The sequence below is a fragment of the Rattus norvegicus genome, chromosome 1 (assembly GCF_036323735.1).
Source record: "Rattus norvegicus strain BN/NHsdMcwi chromosome 1, GRCr8, whole genome shotgun sequence".
In the NCBI taxonomy this organism is placed as follows: Eukaryota; Metazoa; Chordata; class Mammalia; order Rodentia; family Muridae; genus Rattus; species Rattus norvegicus.
In genome coordinates this window covers 203,307,511-203,328,763 of record NC_086019.1, presented here as the reverse complement: position 1 = coordinate 203,328,763, position 21,253 = coordinate 203,307,511, and the positions used below count along the sequence as shown (strand labels likewise).

General features: G+C 52.2%; 2 protein-coding genes across 4 annotated transcripts in view; both read right to left on the bottom strand.

The window, feature by feature from the left end:
* Positions 1-240: 240 nt before the first annotated feature.
* Positions 241-16,118, bottom strand: Dpysl4 (dihydropyrimidinase-like 4). Of its 2 annotated transcripts, NM_012933.2 has the most exons (14): positions 15,899-16,051; positions 12,474-12,562; positions 11,728-11,912; positions 10,055-10,219; positions 8,417-8,478; positions 8,252-8,332; positions 7,667-7,735; positions 7,159-7,279; positions 5,799-5,955; positions 5,311-5,452; positions 3,970-4,140; positions 3,288-3,467; positions 2,099-2,264; positions 241-1,127 (listed from the first exon to the last, which is right to left on the bottom strand). In NM_012933.2, the coding sequence occupies exons 1-14, from the start codon at positions 15,935-15,937 to the stop codon at positions 1,036-1,038; spliced, it is 1,719 nt and encodes a 572-aa protein (NP_037065.1). In that variant the 5' UTR covers positions 15,938-16,051; the 3' UTR covers positions 241-1,035. The 2 variants fall into 2 exon arrangements, with proteins under 2 accessions (NP_037065.1, XP_038957623.1); XM_039101695.1 differs by lacking the exons at positions 10,055-10,219; positions 11,728-11,912; positions 12,474-12,562 and having other exon boundaries at positions 15,899-16,118.
* Positions 16,119-18,049: 1,931 nt separating this feature from the next.
* Positions 18,050-21,253, bottom strand: part of Jakmip3 (janus kinase and microtubule interacting protein 3) — a 127,951-nt gene continuing 124,747 nt past the window's right edge. The window contains exon 25 of one of the 2 annotated variants that reach the window (XM_063269605.1): positions 18,050-20,391. The gene's annotated coding sequence lies outside the window, so the exon portion shown is untranslated. The remainder of the gene's footprint in view (positions 20,392-21,253) is intronic. The other variant, NM_001163277.1, reaches the window with a different exon arrangement.

The window sequence follows — 21,253 nt, the reverse complement described above, 5'->3', positions numbered from 1 at the left end:
GGCGGTCAGAGCCGAGCATCCTCCTACTGACCATCTGGCTATGAGACACAGCCAAAAGCCCTACGAGGAAGAGCCCTCTCCACCATTCAGGTCCAGCCATGCCCATGGCCCAGAGCAAGTAGAGACCACACTGCTAGACAGCAGGCAGCTGGGCAGAGGCGGTGGTAGTGGCAGGGGCTCATTGGTCCCTGTGCAAATACTTGTGAGGGAGGGCGGTCCGGCTGGCAGCACACAGGCAGCTTCGAACCCAGACTTTTTATTGACCTGACTCAAATCAGCTTGGCCGGTGGCCGGTGTCTGGTACAGCAGCATGCAGATCCCTGGCTATGGTTTCCTCACAGTCCAAAACAGCTACTCTAATAAACCTATGAAAACACACTTTGTAGGAAAAGGAAAGTGTCTTAGCTAAGGGATCATCAAACTCCCTAGAGGGCGGCTGCTATAGGAGCTCAGGTTTGGTCCTTGCAAGGGACTATGTGGGAGGGAGCGACCCTGCACTGAGTAACTGGTGGATCCCTGAAGTCACAGCAGCTCTGCCAAGCGGAGGCTCCGCTCACCTGCTCTCCTCCCTACACCAGGGCAGCCAGAGGGGACAGGCCCCCAAGGGGTCGCTGCACCTTTAGCAACATGGAACTGGTGGAAGCTTGGGGGCTTCCACAGGGCAGTGATTTCTGAGGGGGTGGCAGCAGCAAACACCCACCCTGCCTACCACCAGGCCCTGGAAAGTTCACAGGCTGGAGGCTGAGAGCTCTCGTGGACGGCCTTCATGGTAAGGTCAGGGGTGGGGCAAGAGGCACCAGCTCACTGCCCTGCCTAATCCTCTCACTCTGGCAGTGAACCCTCCCTGGATTCAGCCCTCTGGAGGGGGTGCCTCAGACTGGGGGCTGGGAACTTCCAAAAGAGAGTTTATGGGGAGGGGGAGGGCAAGGCTGAGCACCTTTCACAATAATGATCTACAAAGGAAGGAGCTAACTGAAGAGAGTAGTCCCCACACCCTGCCAGTGGGGACAGCACCTGCATTGCCAGACCCCAAGTCTAAGAAAGTGAAGTGATGTTGGAGCGTCCTCCGGGGGGTGCCATGATCTTCTGAGCTGTGCGTCTGGCAATGTGATCGTCAGCCTGAGAGCCTGAAGAAAGGGCAAGTAAGTCAGATAAGGAAGTTGAAGGGGATGTAGGGCTCCCTCCATCCAAAAGGCAAGTCAGATATGGCTGGCTGCACCCATTGAACCAGGACCACAAAGCCTATCTACCCAACCTCATGCAATGTGGTACACGGGGTTGGTTTTCTCCCCAAAGCCATGTCTGACAGGGCAGATGGCCAGGAAGCCTGTTCATCCCTAAGGCAATGGGAGTGGCCAATGGAGGTGAACCACCATGAGGACCAGAAGGCAGAGGCTAATCCTCCAGGAGGCCTGCCCTGCTTGGTCCCTGTGTGGATCTTTGTGATGTCAAGCGCTCGCCCTGTCTTTAAGATGGTCTCGCATTCTGAAGTCCTACCTCACCGAGTGGCCAGGAACTGTTATCACCTCCCAAACAGGAAGTGGAGAGAAGTAAGGTAATATGGCCATAAAGCCCCCACTCAAAGGGGAACTTGGTAGAGAGGTCTGCCTTGGTAGTCAAGAGGGGGACAGAGAAGCCCTTCAGCTAGTGAAAGCCAACTCTGTTGGTCAACATGGCAGGCACACTCTAGTGTGTCCCCATGTGCTAAGGACACAGCTCAGGCCCATGCCTCACACGTTACCAGTGATTCTGGAAATAGTGGGGCTGAGGAAGTTGCATTATAACTTGGGTCCCCACAGAGGTGGCACCTCTCTTCCCATGGACACTGAACATTCTGTGTTTAGTCCTCGGCTGACCTCTCCCAGCTTGCTTGAGTCAAGGTGCAAGTTCATCTCAGCAGCACTCCAAGGGAAAATGCTAGGACATAGCTGGGCTTCCACAGCAGGGGTGCACACTTCATTGCTTCTCACCAAGGTCAGTGTCCCCTACCCTACAGTATCCACACTGGCTGTCCACAGGCCCACCCTGGGATCTGCCCTCTGGGCACACACTGGACCTAGCAGAAGAGCCTCTTACCTGGTACCCAGACCCAACTCACCAGATAGGCTGAACCCTGACTGGTGCAGGTTGCGCACGGGTGGCACTGAGATCTTGCCTGGACAGGATGCACGGGCTTGTGTGCCGCTCCCTGGCTTGGCAGGTAACATCACTTCGTGGACAGGCCCATCATACAGGCCTCGGGGCACACCGTGGATCTCTGCTAGCTGTGAAACCAAGAGAGCTGGGTTTTAGCTAGTTACATTGATGAAGGGTAGTATCCTGCCGATCTGCTCTGTACCCTAACTTGGTCCTGCTCAATAATCCTATGCTCCCCTGAAATAAAAGATTACACACAGCTTCATACACACCTCCCTCAGTGTTCTCCCTGCACATCAGTCTGTACACACACACACAGAGGGAGGGGGGACACCTTGGCTACAAAAGATGTTCAGAGAAGGCCATTTAAGAGCAAAGCAGGCTCAAATGGAACTGGAGCAAGATCCTGGCCCTAACTATGACCAGGAGGCAGCTCTGGGATGAGGTTTTGGATCCTGTCTGCCCAGAAAAGGGCTCCCAATGCCAAAGGCATTTCCTAGGACTCCAGCATGGACCATTGACCCAGCTTGTACTCCTGGCTAACCTCTCCCTCTGGGTTCCTGAGCCTACTTGACAGTCTGATCTGGGCCAGCCCACAAGGCTCTAACTAGATCCTATTAGCAAAGGGCAGGGGTGTGACTACCTAGCAGATGACAGCAAATAGGAATGAACCGGTTTCCATCACCACGTCCCCTCTGCACATGGGACTAGGCTTGCCTCATATAGAACTGTCCAGTGCAGGCTCCTTCTAGGGTCTCAATTCCTGCTTTACCCCTCAGGGAGGGAGTAGAGTATAGGTGGTGTGCTCTGGACCATATTAGCACATCTAATGTACTCAGGGAGGGGGCTATAAATGGCTTTATATCCACCGTTCCTATGGGCAACTGTAACAGAAGGTATATACCACTACCACCACTGAGAAGGCAATGGATACGGCAGCACAGGAGGGACCAGGACTGCTAAGGGCCTTCTGGTCACCTCCCTTACAATAGGCAATGATCAGTAGGCCTGGGGCAAGTGAATAGTTTTCTCTACGCCTTCAAAATCCACATGAGCCAGGAGGCAGAACCTCACACAGGGGCTCTCTGACTGCACTGGGAACTCCACGCTTGCCACCCTGGGTGTCCTGTCACCCCGGCTCAGCCACTTACCCTGTTACGAGCCTTTATCCTCTTATAGACAAAGTCTGGGAATGTCTTCCGGGGAATGAAGCGGCCAGCCCCTGGAGTGACAAGCAGGTTTCCGTCCTCCAGCACCACTCTGCCCTGACTTATGACCACCGTGGGCATGCCTCTGCACTCCACTCCTTCGAAGATGTTGTACTCTACATTCTGAAGAGAGGCCCACAGGTGCAGCACCCTTCAGACCCGATCCTAAGGCCGGTCAGCACCACAGGTAACCTGTGTGCGCTGTACTAAGACTCCACCCAGAAAAAATGCAACAAGTAAGGCAGACAAGTGACACACAGAAGGAATGACCCCTCAACCAACCTAGCACATCCCCCTCTCACCCCCAGGCACGGGAGTCTTATGAGGTCAAAAGGCGCAGAGGATGTTGTGGGGGTGGGGTGGGGGGTGGGGCAGACCTTGCCTAGGCAAGTGTGACACCCTCTGCCTCAGTCTCCTAATTTGTAGGGTTGGTCAATAGGCTCAACCACACACCCATGAGGACAGCAGACAAGGCACTGGCTAAATGAGGTGCTTGGTAGATGTGGTGCTGGACAGGTTAAAGCTATCAAGAGCCACATTGAGGATAGACAGCTGCCACCTGTCCTGGAAACGCCCCCGGGGAAGCAGGTCCAGCCTGGTTTGGCTAAGGAAGGGGCATCCTCACCAGGTTATGGCTCTTGGCAGAGATGACTTTTGTGGCCCTGGGGTTCCAGATGACCAGGTCAGCATCAGAGCCCACAGCCACACGCCCCTTCCTGGGGTAGAAATTGAAGATTTTGGCAGCATTTGTGCTGGTCACGGCAACGAACTCATTCTCGTCCATTTTCCCTGAAGCCTGAGAAGGAAGAGGACAAGGTGAGGGGAAGGGTAGGCTGGTAGTTGTCATGGGATATCCCAAGTTCAGGAAGTGTTCCAGCCATGACCTCACCATGGCAATAACCCAGTGGTACAAATGCCCACCCAGACAGGGGCATTAATGACAGTGACCAGGTAGTCCAGTTGTATGACTGCTCCTACAGACACAGCCCCATTTCTAGTTTCCTTTGTGAATAAATGGTGATGCTTTGATCCCAACACCAGTGTCCCCTGAGACACTGTGAAAGTCTTCCTGGTTTGTAGGCATGGCAGAGGGAGGAATTCAAGATGGGGGCTAGGATACAGAGGAAGGAGACCTGCCCTCTAAATATGCACCTGCCTGCCTGCCTGCCTTCCTCCCTCCCTCCCTCCCTCCGTCCCTCCGTCCCTCCCTTCCTTCCTCTCTCCCTCCCTTCCTTCCTCTCTCCCTCCCTTCCTTCCTCTCTCCCTTCCTCTCTCCCTCCCTCCCTTCCTTCCTTTCCTCCCTCCCTCCCTTCCTTCCTCTCTCCCTCTCTCCCTCCCTTCCTCCCTCTCTCCCTCTCTCCCTCCCTTCCTCTCTCTCCCTCCCTCCCTCCCTCCCTTCCTCCCTCTCTCCCTCCCTCCCTCCCTTCCTCCCTCTCTCTCTCTCTCCCTCCCTTCCTTCTTCTCTCCCTTCCTCTCTTCCTCCCTCCCTCCCTTCCTTCCTTTCCTCCCTCCCTCCCTTCCTTCCTCTCTCCCTTCCTCTCTCCCTCCCTCCCTTCCTCCCTCCCTCCCTTCCTTCCTTCTTTTCTGACAAGATTCTGCTATGTAGCTCAGGCCAATTTTAAACTCTAAATATCCCTTCCTTAGCTTCTAGAGTGCTGGCCTGCCTCACGTTGCCTGGCTATAAATAAATCCCTTTTAAAAATTTAAAGTTCTTCATTAACATGTAACAATTACACATTTATGGTATGCAGGGTGATGGATATGTCATTAATCTCCATGATAGGGAATCCATAAATGTGATAGTCTTGTCCCGAGGACTAGGTGTCTAGGTGCCGTCTCTGCTCAGCTAAGGCTTGGAGGGGTAAGGCTGGTCTCTCACGCACACGCATTTCGGGTGGTGGAGTCCTCCTCCAGCATGCTGCTGACAGCCCTTGCCTCACCCACATCTCCCCAGGCCTAGACTTACCACACATTTCTCCCAGACCACAGACATGCGTTCTTCTATACCGTTGATGCCCTCGGGGATCAGCGTGAAGTTATCTTTGCCAACAGCCTTCTGGGCAGTAGTGAAGGTGCAGTGTGCACTGCCTGTCACCTGGAGGTCCCCACTGAGAACAAGCCAGGGTCAGAGTGGGCCAGGGGCTGGCCCTTCTGAACTGACCACAGCCGGGTCAGCTCCAGCTTCCTGGGCCATCAGCCAGGGCTATGAAAGAGATCGGAGCTGGTACTTTATGTACAGAAGGGAGAGAATGGGCGATGTGGACATAATACTGAAGGCATGAACAGAATCGGGAGCGGCCAAGGGCAAGGCAGCATAGTGGTGGGGAACCCCAGCTGGGACCAGAGAGCTAGCTGTCCTGTAGAAGCCTGGGATTCCTCTGGGGGTGCCTGGAGGAAGCACAGGCTTGGAGGCTGCACACATGCTGACCTGAGCTTTGGTGTGGTAGTGCTCACCTGGACAGCAGAGAGGTGAGGTGGTCTGCAGTAGTAGGGTCCGGGTTGATAGGGGGTGATGTGACGAAGGCTGCAGCCTTGGCCCAGTTCTTGCTCCAGTAGTGTGAGCCATCAGTGCCCAGGCTGGCAGTGATAGGTTCCCCAAAGACGACCACCCCTAAAATGAGCAAGGGTTATGGCAGGACCCCACTAACCTGCGCCCACCAGGAGCCTGAGCATAGTGTGGGTCTCACACTGCTTCTCACTCTCTGTCCTTACTTTCCTGGCTACGCAAAACTTGTCTTCTGGGGCCCCTGGCTAGTCACTGACCCCGTGGGGTGGGTCTTTGGGAGGTGTAGTGACTGAGACACGGATCCTTTCCACACCCACAACCTCTGCTTGTGGTCAGGCAGCTGGGCCCTCCAGATGGACCACAGAATAGAATTTGACCAATTAAGCCCATCACTTCAGGCCTTGTGCCGGATCTCTGAGCTAGGCTGAGTCTTTCCTATAAGTGAATGGGAAAGCGCCAGGCTCAGAGTTGGGTGGGGACTGGTCCTTGCTGCAAAGTCGCTTCTTGGGAGGAGGGGGGAAGCACCAGGGCAATCCTCTCTCTTGTAAGCATAGTTGGTTTCTGTGCCAATCTTTGGGAAGAAAACTTGTCCCTGTCCACCTCCACTTCCACCTCAGGGACTCCACAGTCTCCAGGCAGGGTTAGAAAATGAGTTCTCATTATGAGCCTGGGTGGGGAAATGGATACTAGACCCTCCATTGTACACGCTGCCTCTTTTATGTATGACCTTGGTCCTATGCCCCAGTCCTAGCCCTCGCCAGTGCTCTGGTGACTGTGGAGGCTTCCCTGGCCCTCTGAACTCACAGCCTTTCTGGATCCACACACAGTCTAGCCCCTGCCAACCACAGCTATGGACCCCCCAGGACATAGGTGTCTGCCCCTAGATAGTGTAAGCACTATGGGCAAGGAGCCCTTGGCTCTCAGGATGTGTATCCCGGCTCCTGAACCCATAACAAATATGAAAGTGAGCCTTCCTATGGAATTGAGAACCCCTCTCATATAAATACTCATAATTCTGTCCTTGGGTCCCCTGGGGACAGAAACACAGGGCTCCAGTTTGCTAAGAATCCTTAGTAGGCAGTTATTACTCTAACAAGGCTGAAGCCAGGGTCCAGCCCTATCCCTCATGGGGGCGCAGGACTCCTAAACGTCCCTTGAGCCTTTATCCCTGGGACTAACATAAGCGGGTGTCCCATGAAGAGGCCGACTTTTCCATTGAGTCTTCCCTCCTTGCCACCTGGAGGTCCTCAATTGTCAACAGAGCTCTGAGAAGCTGGGAACATATGGGAAGCCAGTGCTGGCACTCACCCCTGCGCTTGGCTTGGGCAACCATATCAGCCGCACCCTTGCTCATCACCTTGGTGATATACAGTGGGCAGTTGGCCTGCTTGGCAATGGTCACAGCTCTGTACACAGCTTCGGCCTCTACCTGAAGATGGCGAAGGGAGAGGCCAATCAGAACACAGCAAGCCCCAAGGTTTCCTGACCGGGTAGGTTCTGGGACACCCAAAGATCACCTATGAGAGTGTAGGCACTGGAGGCATCCCTGTTGGAGCAAGGGCCCAGGTGAGGCCTCAGTGTCTAGAATCTGGGTTGACCCACACCATTCTCAGGGCCTAAGCATAGCCTGCCTTCTTGCCTCTTGCTGTGGAGTGAGAAGTGGCTGAGATGATTCGGGTAGGCAGAGGGTCCTTGCATTAAGCCCCTTAGATGAGGACAAAATGAGCAGAGTACTACTCACGCCGTGAAGCAGGGCCAACGGGACAGCGCTGGGGCTCGGGGTGGGGAGATGGTATTCTCAGCAGGGCAGACTTACCTCTTCTGGGTGGCTGAGCACATGGCCCTCAGGACCAGTGATGCCCTGCTCCAGCAGGCGCTTCTGTTCCTAAAGGACCAATAGGATTCTTTGCTCCAGCCCCAAGGATCCCAAGCCCTGGACATGAAGTGCCTGGCTGACAAGCCCTGTATCTCAAACAGAGTCCTAGGCCCCTGGACCTCCCAGAACAGAACAACCACAAAGAACCCATAGCAGAGTGGACTGGCCCAGGACGCAGGCTCTTGGCAGGCAGTCACCTCCCTTACCCCCTCCTGAGTGTCATACTGCATTCATCTAAGGGACTGTCTAGGGTACTTTGGTAAGAACTGTGACCATCGTGGGAAAACCTGTTTTTCCTAACTCCCTAGCTGTGGTTTAGGGAGTTATAGCTCCCTAACTCACAGGCTGTTTGACCTTTGACTTAGCATTCCCCTCCCTCCACAGGAATCTTGCTCCCATCCAAGGGTCCCAGATGTCACAGGTCTCATATTGTCTCCCCCAGCTTTGTCTGCCCACTGGGGCCCACATACTAGGTATCACGTTGACCCACCCAGCCAACCCTATGGGCAGCATAGCATCTCATACCTCCTCCACGATGTCCCCGTTTTCTGCATGCACCTGGGCCACAGCTCCCAGGTCCCGGATGAGGCTGAAGATTTCATATATCTGTGGAGACGGAGTTCCATGCTCGTCTCTCCAGCAACTGCCCGAGGCACCCCACTTACTCGTTCCCTCTGAACGTGCTCTCACCTGGCCATCAGTACACTGGCACCTGTCCTTGTAAGCCATGAAGACCAGGAAGGAGTTCACACCTAGAAGAGAGACTAGAGGGGATCAGACACCAGGAGAGGAGCCCAGAGACAGTGACATTCTCCCACAGAATCTGTGCTGGCTGGCATCGCATCCTGCAGGCAAACCTTCTCCATCAACAAGCCAAGTCACACGATAGAGTTGGCTGTCTCAGCCACTCCCTCACTGCTGCTCAACACCCCGAGTTTGGAATGCTTTGCTTACCCAGTAGGTACATGGGGAAGAATATACCTACTATCATCACCACCACCTGTCAAACAGATCTCCACTCCTGCAAAGCACAGGACAGTGTAATGGGTTTGCTGCCCAAGCCCCATCCTTTCTCTTGAGGAGAAGCAGCCAGGCCTGGCACGCTGTGGGAGCCTCTCTCAGCCCATCTGCCATGTCACCTGCCTACAGGTCCTGAGTCCTGCTTCACCACACCACAGCTCACAATGAATGTTCATGATACTCTGAGAGAGGCAGGCAAGTCTCAGGGTTGGGACCACAGACACGTAGGAGGAAGGGAGGGGCCAATGCCCACAACGTTGAAGTCCAATCAAGAGCAAGGTTGAGCCTCCCCAACTCCTGGGCAGTCAGAATCTACCTAGGACCTCCCAGGACCAGGACTGATGAAGGTCCATTGGGGCCTGAAGGCAGACCCAAGCCCGCCCAGTCCAGGGCCCTATTCTCTTGCTAGATAGCAACAACCTGGGCACCCTGGGGAAAATGGGGCCATCTTGTGCCATCGTTCCAGGTGATGACTTGCACGTGATGTCAATTTCCAATTAGGAAGCAATCATGACAGGGAGAGGGAATGCTGCAGGCACCCGGTTCAGAGACATGAGGCTGCAGAAACTTAACTGCTAACTGGAGAGCAGACTCCACTACACCCAAGTAGAAGAGGGGTAGGGCCCTATCATTCTTTGGAAACTGGAACCCGAAGAGATGGCCTTGGGTCCTTAGCAGGCAGACAGCAGTGTCCCTTATAAATGTCAAGGGTTCTGCAGTCAGGAAGTCCAGTGTCTTGGCCCAACTCATCTCTGAGTTACAGATGCCCCTTGGAACTCAGAGGAAGACAAGCATCCAGTACAGTATCACTCTTTGGTAGCCCTGGTAACCGACTGATAAACTCTGGTGTGGCTTTAGCTTTAGGACTTTGTGTAGGATGGAGCTAGTCTTTACTTACAGGTGAGTCAGTTTTAATACAGAGCTTAAAGCAACCTGTTAAAAGAAAAACCAAGTGATGGAAACGTGGCCTCATCTCTGTCATCAGGGCATATCTCTTTAAAAACAAAACAAAACAAAAACAAAAACAAAAACAAAACAAGAAAACCAGAGAACCAAGGACAGCATGCTCGCTGCACTTTCTGTGGGAAGTCCAATTACTGGATGTGTTCACGGCTTAGGACCTCCTAGTCCTGAGTCTTTGAAAGCAGAATCGACTTTGGATGCCTCTTCTCCAACTCAATTCCTAAATTCCCACCTTTGGATCAGGCTGACAGACTGCAGCAAATCACAGGGGTTCTAGAAGGGACCCCTTGGTCTGCCTGCAGACACGGCCATCCCCAGGTACCACCACCCCTCAATGCTGCCCACCTTTGTCCCTGACTAGGGCCTCCAGCTCCTCTTTGGTGCTCTCATGCCAGCGGGGAATGTCCACGTGTAAGGAGTAGTCACAGCAGGCTGCACTGTCTGCTCGCTCCCGCCACTGCTCATAGGCCGCCAGCAGGCTCACGCCAGCATCAGGAAACACATGGTCCACTGTTGGGGACAGCATATTTAGTCAGGCTCCCCAGCCTGGCTAACATGTCCCACTATTGTCTCCAGTACACTTATGTGTACTTGGGTACACATTTTGGAGACCAGAGTGGAATTGGAGGAAGATACGGCAACGGGAGGTCCTGTCTTGCTACTTTCCCTGTTCCTTCCAGTCAGCTCATGGGTATCTTCTGTGCCACATCCCTCCAGTCTCTCTGAGGAGAGCACTGAGAGGGGAGCCCAAGTTCAAGCTGCCCCACTTCCAGCAGATCTTGGCTCCCTGGGGAGCAGCAGTGATGGTCAGGATCTCCAGCTATCCACAGTGCTGGCCCTGTGGACCTGAAGCCTTCTAGAAAACTCTTTCTACTGAGTGAGTTTCCATGGCCTCCATGACTCCACAAGGCCCAAATAGTACCAAGTCACTCCTGCATGTGGCCACTGTGCTGGCTCCTTCCCACTCTAAGGTCCAAACACTGCTCACTGGACAATTCTGGGATGTGCCAGGAGAGAGCTTTGAGGGGCTACTAAACAGAACGGTGCACCTCAGGAACCAATGGCTGCCTCATCTCCAGGCCACATTCCCAATTGCCCATCACTCAGGTCCTTAGCCAGGAGTGGGCTCGTCCCCTACACAGCCTACGCTTCAGCCTTGAGTATGTCTCATTTGTGTTTTCAGAGACACCTCATGAACAGGTCATATAGCCAGTGTAGCCATGCTGGTTCACTTGGGCTACCACAGGCACTTGAATAGGAGCCTGAGGTGGCTACATTGCTGCTAATCTTCCTTCAGTCTGTGACAGGGTGTGGGTTCAACAATGGCTGAGTGTCGTTGTGAAGTTCCCAGAATCCCTAGTACCACTGGTAGCAGTAGGGACAGTACTTAATGTGCGCCAGGTGTACAAAGAAACTTGTATGGTAAATCCTTTATCCTCAGACCTTAGAGATGAGCCCTTTCCTCCTATCTTGAAGGCCTATAGCATGAGTGTGTGGGGCCATAATAATAAGGACAAATACAGAGACGTGCACAGAGAGAGCTCAAACATGGGAGTATAACTATCTTATCTCAAAAATCATAGCCTCAATTCTTACTGCAAACAGATTTCAAAGGCAGCGTTTGGGCCACAACTCTTCTGGTGCAGAGCTCTGGGATTCCCAAACCCCAGTTCCTGGCCAGCCGCCAGTCCCCTAGGGGGAGTAAGTGGGCACACTTCTATTTATCCAGAGCCCATCAGCATCCTAGGCAGAGCCCGAGGCAACTGGCCCAGAAAGAGATGCGGGAATGGCAGGGTGTGCCCAGCATGTTTTAAATGGAGACATAACAGAGAAATAGAACTGAGAAAAACCAACTCATGCAGTAAGGAGATGGGCTGTGCACTGTCTAAGGGCTTAATCGTCTACAAAAACCCAGCCTCGTACTAAGTGTTGTGATAACACAAAGATACACATGAAAGCTGGGCCCACTATGCTATTCAAGGCTTCATGACTGCCTGGCAAATGGCCTGCACACTCACATATCATCGTGGTCCCGCCTGCTAGGGCAGCCTTGGTGCCCTGACAGAAATCATCGGCTGGGGTCATGCCCAGCACAGGCATCTGCAGCCGGGTGTGGACGTCAACTCCCCCAGGCAGTACCATCAGACCATGAGCATCGATGGTTTTGATTCCCCCAGGGACGATAAGATTTTCTCCAATTTGTCTGAAAGCAACAAAAAGAGTCATCCGTTCATAGAGCGCTCCAATTAGATCTCAAACAAGCTGTGTGGCAGTGGCTTTAAGAAGTGAGGGTTTGGAATCTTGCCTGTGAGGAAAGGGCAGGCCAGTTGGCTACCTGTCTACTCAGATGTCTGAGAATAAAACTCGCACTATCTCGGGAGAGCAGTGCAGAGAGCCCAGTGCTGTGCTAATATGGCTTTCCTCCTGGCCTCCACTGAAGCCCCTGGATTGACCAGCGCTAGAGCTCCTTGGCAAATCAAGCAGAGGAGTGAGCAGCTCAGTATTTACTATTCATCCCCAGGAGCCCAGGCTTGGACGAAGGGCTGTGATAGCACAAAGATACATGGACGCTGGACCCATTGTGTTTCTCAAGGTCTTATGATTATCCAGCAAGACTATCGTATCTCAAGGACTGTTCCCGGGGACCGGATTTTGGTCGGGGGAAGTATCTGCATGATTTCCATCCCAAAGCAGATACCTGAGTACCAGGAAACCAACATTGACACGGACACAGATCTACAAATGACTGTGGGTAGAAACTTACTTAATCAGACCGTCCTCCACGTAGAGATCCGCATGAAAGGACTGGTCATCATTCACAATCTTCCCACCTTTGATGAGAAGGCGGTCACTCTGACAGAGACAAAACAATGGGTGCCGAGGGAGACGTCTTAGACAACTAGGCATGTGTCCCCTCCAGTGAGTGAAATGTTTTGATGCATTTTGTAAGCTGTAAGAACCAACTCAAAGGTGTGTTGACGCTACTCTAAAGCAGGATACCCAGAGCAGTGTCCGACATGGCCCTTGCACTAACTGTTCAGCAGATGCTGAAGGCAGGGGGCTAATTGAGGACATCAGACCAAAGCTGTGTTGGTGAAAGTACGGTGGGTGAAGCAGCTGCTGTGCTTGAACCTTCCTTCTGACCATCAGGGTAAAAAGAAAAGAATCTGGCCTGAGGGAAGGGCTGGTGACATCACAGTTCTGAATAAGCACCTGGATGCTCCTCTCCCACCTGTACTGACAAAGGTAGATGGGCAATAACAGAACTGGGCTTTTGCACCAGAATGCTATAGGCCTATGATGGGGCTAGAAGACAGACACTGTAGTCTTGAATCCAGAGGTTACAGGCCCGGTATAGACAGATGGAGGCAAGGTGTCTTGTACTACCCTCCACCAAGGCACAGGTCATAGATTTGAGAGAGGAATCCAGGCTGTCTTGAGCATCACTGGGCTTGTCTGGGAACTGGTCCTGAAGACCAGTGTGATGGGGCAGAAGCAAAGGATTGCTGCAGGCCAGGAAGCAGCTATACAAAGGTCCCGAGGCAGGAAAGAGCTTAGGTTGGTATTATGCCTCGGAACAAGGTTGGAGCTACAGTGAATGGGGAAAGCAAGAGGAAGAGCAGGCATCAGAGTTGGGCAAGTTGAGACATACAAGTTTTGAGATAACACTGGGGCCAGGATTGGTTCTTACTGATACAGAGATGACCTCGGATGTCAGAAAGAAGACTGATTATGATATGGCAAAGGGAAGCAAGATGGCTGCTTGAATGGCTTCCTAGGTTGTTCAGGGAGGTGAGGGGCTCTTGGTCAGTGTTACTGCATGAGCATGAGCAAACAGATTGTTGGGTATTGATGGACAGAACTGACAGAAAGCCCACGGACATGAAGGTATGGTGGGGTTCAGGGGAGGGGGGAGAACCAGGTAGCTAAAGGCTCTGATGCAGTGGGTGAAGAAAGGGTTTGTGGGTAAGGCAAGCTCCCTGTGGGCTAACATCAGCAAAATGGAGGCAGAGAATCAAATTGATTGGTTCCAATGCTTAGCATCCATAAGACAGATACTTCGAAGACAAACCAGGAGGGAGGAGTCAGGCAGAAAGAACTTGCAGATGGAACTCTTGCATGGACCTCAGAGTCAATAGCTTAGCTTTGGTGGCAAACAGTGGAGACACAAGGAATGGAGGGGCAGATGCAGAACACACATGGGAGAAGAAACCTGTGGCTGCCCGTTTCCTACCCATTAGAGCCCCAAGTCTTCCTGCAAACTACCCAGGGAAGTCACTCTGCGTCGAACAAGAAATCCAGGTTACATGCCCCAAATTCCTGGGGTCTATGTGGCAGGCAGGTCAGACCTCCAGGCCAGTTTCAGCTGTGTTTTACTCTCAGTCTGAGGCCAGGAGAACCAGCCGAGAGTGTACCAAGCAGAACCGTATCAGCATACAAGGATGACAGGGAGCCCTGTGTATACTTCACTGTTTCACCAACTGCCTGAGCATTTTGGGCTGAATTCTCAGGGTTCTCAAGTCCTGTCCAAAGGCCTGGCAACTAAGCCCCAGCCTACAGCACCCAGCCCTCTGCCCACACGTGATTTTTTTAAGTTATATGTTGGTTGGGGGAAAACATGAGAAGAATGACTTATCAACATCTCGTGAAACCTGCATTACAGCGTCTACAGGTGAAGTTCATAAGTTCATTTATGTCCATGGAATCACCCTGCCCAGGAGGCCTCAAGCAGGACAGACATGGAAGCCTGTCGTGGAAGCTGCTTGTTAACTGTACCTGGCACGGCTGCAGATCATTTACAGACTCTCTCCAGGTGTCCGAAGATGCTCACTTACTGGCCTCACTGAGCATTAGTATCTACACAAGCCTACTACAGCCACCCACCCACTTTGCAGAGCTGGTGCCCTGGACCACACCCCTCGTCTTCTGCTCTTGGCCTAGCCACTCTCAGAAAAACCTAGGAAAACTCAGTCTTTAGGAGGGATCTCTGAGCCAGAAATCTTGAGTTCTGCGGTCCTTATTTAGACTCTGTTTTCAGGCACCAGGATTTGCCTTCTGAGGTCCCCAGGATTTGGGGGAGCATACAACACTGTGATATACCCCATCTAGATGAATGGGAGTTCCAGTGAGCCCTCTCTCTTTTCACTAGGCAGGAGACTGCTACCACCATCTCTACTCACTGTCAGGTTGATGGGATGTTTTCCTCAGGCTTGGACCCCTAGAAATAGTAGACAGTCGAGAGGTAGGAACTTCTGGTCCCTTTGGGAGAGAAAGAGGACTCTCCCCACCAGAAGGCTAGGGAGCTGACCTCACCAACAGTCTGATTAGACTCCAGAGCTCTTATGGTAAGAACAAGTCTAGAGCTTTTTAAAGACTTCCTGGAGCCCCCGACCTGATCCAGCTGATTTCAAGAGCAATCCTTGTCTTCCCCCAAGGCTTTAGGCCGCCCCAGTGGGAAGGCTTTGTTTCCTGGCCATCCCGGTGGACAGGCTGACCTCCTACTTTTTGCGTGTCAGTGTTGGGGCAGTCTGTTCTGAAAGGAGGCTCTGTAGGGATGCTGGTTTCAGTGGTCAGTTAGTACTCACCTCCCCATGGAGTCTCCGAACCCAGCTTCCTGCAGGGGATCGGGGCCTCCAGGGACACCAGATCTAGTACCCAGGGCTAAATCGCTTTGTCTCGGACAAAGCGCTAGAGATATGAAAGTGGCGCACCCAGGGGGTAGGCGGCCACGGGCTGCTCTGGCAACAGCTTCGGACGTCCGAGTGCTTTGAGGCCCGGAGCCAACAAAGGCTGTGTCCGCTGGCCATCCTGGAGACAGAGCTCCAGGCAATGTCCACTTGAACGCCATCGGCCCCACGCCAGACCCAGCAGTAGGCCGACCACCTATGCTCTGGCTAGCAAGCCGCCCGTGCACCCGGCCTCTCCAAGCCGATCACCCGAGTTCAGAGAGCTGGCGAGCCCCGGGCCTGTGCGCCGACTGAGCAACGGGTTTCGCGCGGCCTGGAGAGCTCACTCCGCTGCTGGCGGCGCGCGAAGGAGAAGGTAGAAGAGGCTGGCGCCGGGCCGGACACTGGAACAGGTGTAGGACTCACGGACAGGGCCCGGAGGGTCGTCCGTTGAGCGTGCAAGCCAAGCCACTCCCGCCGTGGGCAAGGGGCACAGAAGCAGCGGGGGCGGGGGCCGACTCACCGTTATCCGGGGAATGCTCTTCTTGCCTTGGAAGGACATCCTGATCCACGGGCGGGCTGGGTGTCCTCGGTAGGGGCTGCGCGGGCGTGGACGTGCCGGCGGGGACACGCGCGGAGCTTAGGAAGTCCGAGTGTGAGCTAGCCCAGCGCTGGGCTCCGATTAGCTTATTTGCATCCAGGCCCCGCCCACCGACCTTCATTAGCATCCGGACCCCTCCCCCCTGCTCCAGATTGTGCTGGCTTACTGGAAATCTCTTCCTTCCCCTTTTCTTTTCCCTCCTTCTCTTCCTGCCTTCCCCAAGAGCACCCTAGAGGCCACAGGCTGGGACCACTGCATCCCGGACCCCCTGTATTGAGTGGAAAGGAATAGGTAGTGACCTGTCAGGACCAACATATATGAAGTTTGTAGTAGGGGAAAGACAGAAGAGGTGCCTGTCCAGCCTGGCCTCATCTAGCCTTGTTCTGTAGTGGCCCGAGTCACCCCAGGCTCTAGGGTTCAAAACTAATTCTCATATCTTGGTGGAGGCGCTGCAGGAGCCAGAATCTAGCCTTGTATCTCGGGCAAAATCCATATGTATTCAAGGAATGGGTTGGAGCACAAGAGCCTAGCCCAGTGTGACCGCAGGACTAGGGAGTGGTGATGCCTAGGCCAGACTCTCCCTTGGCAGGTCACACCATTTTAGGATAGGAGGGGGAGGACAAGTTGAAGAGGCAGAGAGAAACAGCCAAGACAGACAGAGAGAGAGAGAGAGAGAGAGAGAGAGAGAGAGAGAGAGAGAGAGGAGAGGACTGGATTGGGCAGTACCAGGGAAGACGGAGGTGAAGACTCAGGATACAGAAATCCAGGTGGAGCCCATAGCTGGCCAACTCACTCCTAGTCTCAGGGCTGCTGCCCTTCCCGCCCCAGGCCTGAGTCCTGCTTCCTTTACCTGCTGAGGCCTGCAGGCTGGGCCCGTTTTGGGGCAGGCTCTGGGGACAGGTTGTATTGGCTGGATCATCTCTGCCTGGCTCTTTGGGGTCCCTGTGGTTCCTGGTGTCAGAGGATCTCTGCAGACTGTCGGGTGGTACATCCATTGATAGCTCTTATTTGCCAAGGTGACCTCCACACAGCAGAAGAAAAGCCTACCAGAGGCTTCACAGACACGTAGGGCCAGCCATTGTGGTGGGAGCGGGAGATTTGCCGGCAGGTGACCCCAACCCCTAGCATGAAATCTGCATGGAGAATGTGGCCCGTGCTGCAACCTTTTGGTCTCCCTCCCCCCTGGAGCCCACATAAGCCTTTCTGAACTGATGCTGTCCATAAACAGAAGGTGCTGAAAGCGTTGTGCCAGGTTAGAGGCACCAACTGTCCTAAAGAATCCTGGTGACTTGCCCTCAGGACACTTCTACCCCCATTCTCAGAAGGAAGGCTAAGAGCCGAGAAGCTGGCGTCTACTCCAGGTGCTGTGCGAGCATCCATGCTGGGCCATGATGCAAGAAGAGGGTCTAAGGACTAGCAAGGACAGCCTATTCTAAAGCAGAGGTTAAGGATTTGGGACAAGCCAGAGGTGCTCACAGACACATCTCTTAACCCCAGCAAGTCACAAGACATTCATTGTTGTCATCATCGTGGAGTCTACAGTGATGGATTTTAAATAAAAGACCCCACCTTCACATTGTCCACCCAGCCAGTCCTTTAGAACACATGCCTGGACAATGAGTTGCTGTGACACTCTGCTGGGGGCACAGGCCTGGCAGTGAGCCATTGCCTTTTCCTACCTGCCCTGAACTTCCCCTCCCTCGAGTGCAGCTGTAAGACTTGAGCTCCTCATGGGTATGAGAGAGTCTACAGTGGTTGTAGACAACTCTTCTTATTAAGGTGCCAACGTTTTTGGTTTTTTTTTCCCTTTCCTAAACTACTTGAATTCTTCTCCCTGTTACATGCTGAATGAACCTGGAAGAGACCTTCCAGGTAGCCATCTTTAGCTGGTGACTGCCAGAGTCTTTTGACTGAAGGGACTGTCCTTCCAATGACTTTAAGTGTCTCTGGATGAGGCTGCAGGTAAGGTGTGGGCTTCCCTCCCCCAGTAGGCACAAGGTCCAAATGTTGAAGGTGGAAAAGGCTAAGACAGATAATAAATCCACACTTTAATAACACTGAGACACCTTGAGCTAGGATTTAAAACAAGTTTTATTAAAACTGTACAGTAATTTACAAATAAGTAAAAATTCTCTGGTATATATTATAGGAACCACAATACAAAAATATGTGTAAAATTTATAATTGACCACGATACAAACCTAGTTGAAGCCTGGGAATACTGTTGAGCACTGAACGGAAAGGTTGCGTGTTGAGAGGGGCATGTTAAAGATCGCTTCGTCAAACACAAATACTGCCTGGCACTCTGCCACCAGAAGCAAAGTTCTGCTCCTTTTTGCATAAGTTTACAGTAAAGCTTTTTTAGAAAAGGTACAATAAATATATGCCTTGATACATATATTCACAATATGGTTTTCCTGAGCCTAAACTTAGATCCATCACTGTGTTTTAACACACAACCCCAACTTAAGGGTTCAATGACGGAGTGATGGCAAGAACTGATCAGCTATCAGTGTGCCACAGAGCCACTCTCCACCCTCCCTCCTGACTCCCAGTTGGTGTTGACAAGCTGCGTAAGGCACTCAGGTTTCCTGAAGGCTACAGAGTCTACAAGGGCAAAGACTTCCATCACAGCCATAGGCCTTCAAGCAACAGAACACTAGACCATGGAAACAAAGTAGACACCACAGGGCTGCTCACAAAGGGCTCTGCAGTTTACGTGGATTTCTAGTTTAGACAAACGGAAATACTTATGCTATTCCATGTCGTGCACACAGAGTGGGCGGGCTGACAATTCATCGCAATGTGAAGCCGAGGCCCATGCCTCAGTGGTACAGTTTGAGTCCCTGGGGGCCATGTCAGGGTCCCTCTTCTTGCTTCACCAGGGCAGTGCCATTGCACACAGATGCCCTGTTTTAGGAGATAGCAGCAGGGGCTCAAACGTAGGAGGGAATCCTGTCCAACCCAGCATCTGGGATAGAAGATTCAGTCTGGGATTTAGAAAATGCACCTTGCGTTTTGAAGTGCTTGAGCTCCTCAGAGGCTCATTGGCAGCAAGAATCGGTAACAGAGGTTCACATTTGCTCCCCCACGCCTGCCCCGAGTTCAGGTCTGACTTTGGGATCAGGTGACAAGATGGTGCTTATGACATGGATAAAAACGATGAAGCCTAAAGGAGAGGAACAGCCTTCCGGCTCAGCGTGTGCTTTCAGGAATACAGCTGGGTGAAAGTGCCGTCTGGTTTGTGGGATGTTATCGAGCATTCACTCAGCCATTTTCCTTTCTATGTACATATACTTTACACATAAACAGAAACGACTTAATGAGCGTTGGTACTTATTTACATGCTTTTCTTTCCTGTAGAGCCATTCTTAAAAACAACAAAGTTCCCAGACCTGTAATTTAGAGTGTCAGGGGGTATTATGAAGTATTCCGGACACGCGAACAACATGCAGACCCACGATCCAATTGAACTCTAGGGGTATGAGGTGGGGTGAGTTTCCAGTGTAACTTTTTGTTCCTAATGAGCTCCTGTTCTCTTGCAAGTTCACCTGGGGCTGGGCCAGGAGTGCTGGCGGGCAGAGAGCAGCATGGACCTGAGACAGCTCCGAGGTCCCTGCATTGCACAGTCCAATGGTCACTAACCCAGTGGCTTCCCCTCACCTACAGATCTGTGGCAGCATCACTGACACAGCCTATTGCTGCCATTCAGAGAGTACAGCAAATGGGCTGAGAGAAGGAAGTCATTTAAATAAGAGGAGACCATGCACTAAGGACTAAAAATTTCAGACTCAAAGACCAAACCCAACATCAGACTCAGTTAGAGAATCGATGACTGGGCATGGATGGCCAATGGGAAGGACCAAGAGCACTGAATGCATTTCCTAGCAGAAATCCTGGAGCCACTGAAGAAAGGGGCCCATGTGTCCAATCCTGTAAGCTTTTCTCTGATTTTGACCTAGGGGTCCATAACTACTTGGTCATCTGCACCACAGTGGAACATTTCTCCTGACACAAATATAAATTGAACCTAATGCTTTCAGACAGCACTCTCGTTCCTCCCCCTGGCCACTGGGCTTTGTAATATACAATGCTGGATGTAATGGTCACACCTGACTGCATATCTCACTATCCGGTGTGTCAACTTCTAGGTGCTTTGAAAGGGCTCTAATCCAGGCACTGACTTCTCATTGAGCAAGCTCACACATGGACACACATGCACATGCATGCCCTCCTAATTTCAGCACAGAGGGTGACAATCTTAGACTAGCAGGGATGTGAAGGGGGCGAAAGAGCCTCCTTCAACAAGGATGCATCCGGTCCACACAAGGGAGGACTTTCCTGGATGCTGGATGTACCATCTAGCACGATGGAAGCCTCATTTGAACCGTCCTCATAGCTGTACTGCTTTCTCTCTGCAAAAAGAGTAGAAACAAGGGCTTTAGTGTAACATACTCAACAGACACACACATGCACGCATGCACACACACAGAGGAGTGTTTACAATGTGGGGCACTCAAAGGGCAGGATTAGGAGGAACACTGAGAATGAGGGCTACATCCAGACTGGCAACTAGTATCCCATTCTGGAGGTGCTGGCTTTGGGGACACTGCACTAATGGCACATACGGAGCCTCCATCTGATCAGACACCCTTCCAGGAGACTGTACCACACGTTAGTCTGCACTCCTCATTGTAGAATCCATCTGAACCTTCCGCAATAGTCCCTAGAGATTGCCAATTTCTTCTCAACTTGCTCTTCTCTTCTGAGCTTAAAAGGGGCGGGGCGGGGCGGGGCTTCTGCTAGCTTCTAACGTTCTCTTATTACCTTAAACTTTTTAGCGTTTCAAAACACTGAAGGAGCTGCTAAAGTTCCTTTCAAGCTGATCAGTGGGTGGGGGAAGACCCAAGACCACAGACATTAACATCTACTTAAGAGAATATCACCTCACATAGAGTAAAAAGTTAGGGGCTGCAAAAAAGGCTTAGTGGTTAAAAGCACCAGCTGCTCTTCCAGAGAACCAAGATTCGATTCCTAGAATTCCCATGACGCTAATGGAATGCCAGTTCCACGGTATCCCATTCCCTCTTCTGGTCTTCGCTGGCACTCTGTGCACATTCTTCACAGATATACAAGCAGATATACACCCATGCACATAAAAAAATTAAAATAATAAAGGTTAAAATGTTTTAAAGAATTAAAATAAACAGCCACATTGTGTATATGCTAACTTCTGGGCACATTTAATTGGAATGAATGCTGTCATTTTAACAACAT